The 4,960-nt window shown below is 36.7% G+C and overlaps 1 protein-coding gene across 1 annotated transcript; it reads left to right on the top strand.

The window, feature by feature from the left end:
* Positions 1–395: 395 nt before the first annotated feature.
* Positions 396–4,699, top strand: LOC133523242 (pancreatic lipase-related protein 2-like). The gene is made up of 3 exons (XM_061858722.1): positions 396–1,156; positions 2,833–3,133; positions 3,450–4,699. Exons 1-3 carry the CDS (start codon positions 1,057–1,059, stop codon positions 4,129–4,131), a joined length of 1,083 nt encoding a protein of 360 aa, XP_061714706.1. The 5' UTR covers positions 396–1,056; the 3' UTR covers positions 4,132–4,699.
* The last annotated feature ends 261 nt before the right edge of the window (positions 4,700–4,960 follow it).

The raw sequence follows: 4,960 nt of genomic DNA, 5'->3' as shown, positions 1-4,960 counted from the left end.
GTTGTAGTACTCTTAGATAGAAATTAATGGCGAAATGTTTAAGATTGGGTTTGAAGTGATTATTGATTGAAAGTTAATGGTTGATTGTTAGGGCGAAATTGGTTGAGGTTGGTTCACCGCAGTAGAAGTTAATGAAAGTTCTCAACGGACGCTGCTGCCCATCCGTCGGTGTTCCCTTAGTCGGCTTTTACGACACCCACGGGATGAGATGGGGTGGTGCTATTCTAAAACGCCGGCACCACACGGCGAGACATAAGTAGGTACGCAGTGTTTTCATTTACAAAAATATATTGGCATGTTACACTACCGAAATTATCAATATTTAGCAACGTTTACTGTGAAGCTTAGATATTGATTGATAAATACAGGATATAAAACAGTCGAAAAAGGTCCTTAGGATTTTGGACATACGAGGAAAAACAAAATATGATTAGATCAAAGAACAAAGTTCGGCAAATTTTGTTTTCTAGAAATTGATCAATTTGGTTCCAGTCATATTTTTCATAGTTTTGTATGTTTTCTTACCTTACTTGCATGTAGTACACAACTAAACCGGTAATTTATAATTGCGTAATTTACATTTCTATGTAATAGTTTTCTTAGTAATGTAGGAAATTTTAGGCCTATTTTTAGTTCATTTACTTTAGATATATTTGTAAAAGGCTGTTTGATTTCTAAATAAATTAAAAAAAAAATGATACGGGGCCAGAAAAACGAAAGCGATCACTGCAAAAAAGACGCAAATTAAGTTTGTATCAAATACGACCTTATGATATTACACAGGTAGACATACGCCCTTCTGGTATAGCGCGATGTATGCGAGTCAATATATAGGGCTAAGAACTTCACATATATGGCACAGCTCCTCAGATAAGAGCTAGTTGTGTCTTTTAATAGCGACTGCTCAGTCGTAAACGATAAACCTTTTTTAAAAAGAAGAAAAATCCACTCAGCTATATTTTTTTCTAGTTTGGATGAATTTTAGAAAAAGGCATCAGGTTTAAAAACAATACAATAGCTAGAAAATAAAACCCAGAGCATACGGCAGTTGTTAAAATGGTGAAATTGTTGTTTAGTGTGTTTTTATTTGTTATTGTGAGAGCGGTAGAATATTCTAAAGCTGGAGAAGGATATCCTGTAGGATTTATTTCCGATTGTAAGTAAATAACTCAAGTATTTAAACAGATCCTAGTCTGACCTTGACATTTTCTATTTGAGAAAAAAAAAATTCATGATTTCGGGGTTAGTTCCATAGTAAAAGTTGCTCAGTATGAGAAAAAAATCACGAAAACATTTCTAATTTTAAATTACCTTTGTCTTTATGGTTCTTTCCAGCTTACAGAATGAAAGTTTTGTCGAAAAATAATTACATACAATTTAAAAAAAATTATCCATATTTTTAGTGCTAGCCATGCACGATGTACAGTCAGCATCAATAGTAGCGGATCAAATAACGCTTCATAAGTATCTACCAATCTGTAACAACTTAACAAAAAGTAATGTCTTTAATATAAAACAACAAAGACTGTAGATGATATACTTTGGAACGCGAATTCTAGAAATTTATCTATATTTGGAAAAGTTATCCCGAATATCAGATACTTTTGGCGCGTTGTTTCATCCGCTACTTTTGATGCTGACTGTACATATACCTATATATGTTTTGTTTCTGTAAAATACAATCAACAATCCTATTGGACATACACTCTATTGTGCCTATATTGCTTGTGTGTGTTTTTTGTTCGTTGCTGTACATTTTTTTTCTACGACAATATTTCTTTTACTTCATTTTATTTTTAATCTGTTGTAAGAATATCGTTACACTTCATACCATAGCAGTAGGTATAATTTTAGTATAAAATAGCTGGTATAGCCGACATGACATGACGAGCAAATTTTTAAACAGTAGTATATTTTCAGAGTAATTGTGGACTTTAAGCCAGTTCGTTGGCCTTAGGTACCTATTTTCTGTCGCAAGTTGTCGCTTTTTCTTCTTCTTCCACGGTCCCTCATTGCTGAGGATCGCAGCCATGTATGCTCTGTCTCCATATAGTGAGGTCATAAGCCATATGGGACACGCACTGCATGTTTCATTTCATTTCATTTATTTCATTTCAATACAAACTTACAGTGTACACCAAATCCCTTATATGAGAACAATTACATCATCGCAGTAAAATAATGAAGAAATGACAGAAAACATAGTCAAAAGAATGTAAAATAGCCTAAAAATCCAAAAAAAGTCAATTAAGAATTAATAATGTGTCTATTGTTGGGCCTGTGAACGGATCCCAGCAGGCGTTCTACATGACATTAAAGCTCTCCAAGGGGCCTCTACGTGTTGGATCTATATCCCCACGCAAGCCTATCAAAAGACCGGAATTTATAGGCCCGTGAAATCCAAGGAGATACAATAATAATGATAATATATTTATATATAAAAAAAATGCCAAAGTATCTTACAAGTTTAAACATACCTATTATATATATTGAACGGATCCCAGCAGGCGTTCTACATGACATTAAAGCTCTCCAAGGGGCCTCTACGTGTTGGATCTATATCCCCACGCAAGCCTATCAAAAGACCGGAATTTATAGGCCCGTGAAATCCAAGGAGATACAATAATAATGATAATATATTTATATAAAAAAAAAATGCCAAAGTATCTTACAAGTTTAAACATACCTATTATACACAGTGAATACAATAAACAATAAAATGCCTGCGGCTGTCGTGCATCTAAAGACCTCGTTTCCAAAATTTCACTTAACCCCCTCGTTGCACAATGTACTTATTGGTCCCTTCTGTAGTTTATTTTCTTATCCTTTCAGGTCCAGGGTCCTGGAAACCAGCATCGATCAAACCCAAGTCTTTAGAAAAGCTGTACCTCTCAGTCCTGGCCCCCGGCAACGTGCTTCGAGCCAAGTGGACTCCATACAACTACTACCAAATGCAGCAGTTAGCCAAACATCCCGAGATAGACTTTGGAAAGAAGACTTTCCTCTACGTCGGTGGATACCTTGACGGGACGGGACTGCCTGTCGGAAGGACCTTAGGGCAGGTGTATAACGAGTTGGGATATAATGTTCTCCTTTTGGATTATTTGGAGTTTACTGCGAGGGATTTTCCTGTGTAAGTTAATATTTAATAGCTTCTGACCGTGACTTTGTTTGCGTAGAGTAATGATTTTCGTGATGAAAAATGTTGTCCTTTGTCCAACTTTCATCTCAATAGGTTGAGTAGCTTAATCTTAAAGAAATGCTTTAAGCATTTATAATATTAGTAAGAATTTGCGTTAAAAGTAAATAGCTCTTTGCTTATATGTGCACTGCACACAATGAATGATCCCATTTAGTTATGTCTGCAGAGTTGTAACGGATGGCGATAATATAAAGCTGTCGCGGGTTTTAACAATTATTTCTTATTTTACATAAAGTGCTTGTTCCAGTGCGGTTCGTCTAACCAGACCAGTGGGGAAGCACGTCGCCGAAATGCTGGCCAACCTTACAACACTCGGCATGGACCCAAAAAACCTGGAGCTGGTCGGCTTAAGCCTGGGCGGACAGACCATGAGCTTCATAGCCAAGAACTACCGTCTGATAACCGGGAAAAACATCTCTTCGCTTACCGGCCTCGACCCAACCGGCCCCTGCTATAGACACCTCGGCCCAGATCAGAGATTAGACCCCTCCGATGCTGATTTTGTACGAGTTGTAGCCACGAATATAGATGGCTATGGTATAGCAACTCCGGTCGGACACGTCATGTTCTACGTCAATGGGGGAGAGTACCAACCTGGGGATATCTGGTGGCTCCCATGCGACGTCACTTGCAGTCATGTCAGGTCTTACTTCCTCTGGCTTTCGGCGTTATTAAACCCTGGAATTTTCATAGGCATGCAATGTGATTCAATACAGAAGGCTAGAGAGGGTAACTGCTATGATAGAAAACCGATGGTAACGAATACGATGGATTTATTTACGGATAGAAGCAAACCGGGAATTTATTATGTAACAACGTTTAATAGATATCCATATGGTTTAGGGAAGAGTGGGTTGAAAAGGAGTGGGGAGACAATTCTAAGGCACTTGGCTTCCCTAAATACTGCTGAGACGTTGTGGGTGAAATAAATTCATTTACCTACTAGTAAAGAAAATTTGAAATAGATGTGTATTGTCAAAGAAAACCTTATAACGACGTTAATTTCCTGCCATCTTTCGACACATAATTCTAACTTTTAGAACACCATTTGACTTTGATTCTTATTCTTTTACTGATATGTGTTAAATACCAAAAAGTGGCGCCATCTAATAGATCAAAGGCCAAAGGTATAATAGCATCGTTTCGAGCAAAAGCGCCATAAGCTTTAGGCAGTGCCCGGTAAGATGGCGCCACTTATTTAGATATTTAACAAATTGAACACATATCAGTGAAAGAATAAAGATCTAAGTCAAATGGCATTGTAAAAGTTTTAATCATGTGTCGAAAGATGGCAGTAGATTTACGAGGCAACAAAGTTTTCTTTGACAATACACCTCTATTTCAAATTCACCTTCCTTATACTAATAATCTATTTATAGTAATGTTGTACCCCATTTTCACCACTTTAAGGGATGATTTCCGTTGTAACTATATTCTTTACCGGATGCAAATGATTGACACATCCATCATACTATGTGTTCGTATCGTACCTATCTATGTATTTGTAAGATCGTTTGTTTCATAGTAAATAAAGAAAAGTGATATATTTAAGTTGTATTTTTATTTCTGGACATCGCAGCGTTAAGTTTGACCCACAAAACACCTTTATTCTACTAAGTATCGTAAAAATACTATCATATAACAGAATCATAGTAAAAATAGGATCGAGTAGGATACCGTAGGCGCTTGTGAACACTGTAGAAGACCAGTGTCACGGATGTGTATTCAATTCAGATTTTAAAAATGGAATTTGTTTTC

The sequence above is a fragment of the Cydia pomonella genome, chromosome 12 (genome assembly GCF_033807575.1).
Source record: "Cydia pomonella isolate Wapato2018A chromosome 12, ilCydPomo1, whole genome shotgun sequence".
In the NCBI taxonomy this organism is placed as follows: domain Eukaryota; kingdom Metazoa; phylum Arthropoda; class Insecta; order Lepidoptera; family Tortricidae; genus Cydia; species Cydia pomonella.
This window is presented reverse-complemented; position numbering and strand designations above follow the sequence as displayed.

Bases quoted from the DNA above. Each gene is read 5' to 3' on its own strand.
- LOC133523242 (XM_061858722.1), top strand. From the start codon at position 1,057: ATGGTGAAATTGTTGTTTAGTGTGTTTTTATTTGTTATTGTGAGAGCG. The intron at 1,157-2,832 runs GTAAGTAAATAA...TTATCCTTTCAG, and splicing joins TGTAGGATTTATTTCCGATT to GTCCAGGGTCCTGGAAACCA. The intron at 3,134-3,449 runs GTAAGTTAATAT...TGCTTGTTCCAG, and splicing joins ACTGCGAGGGATTTTCCTGT to TGCGGTTCGTCTAACCAGAC.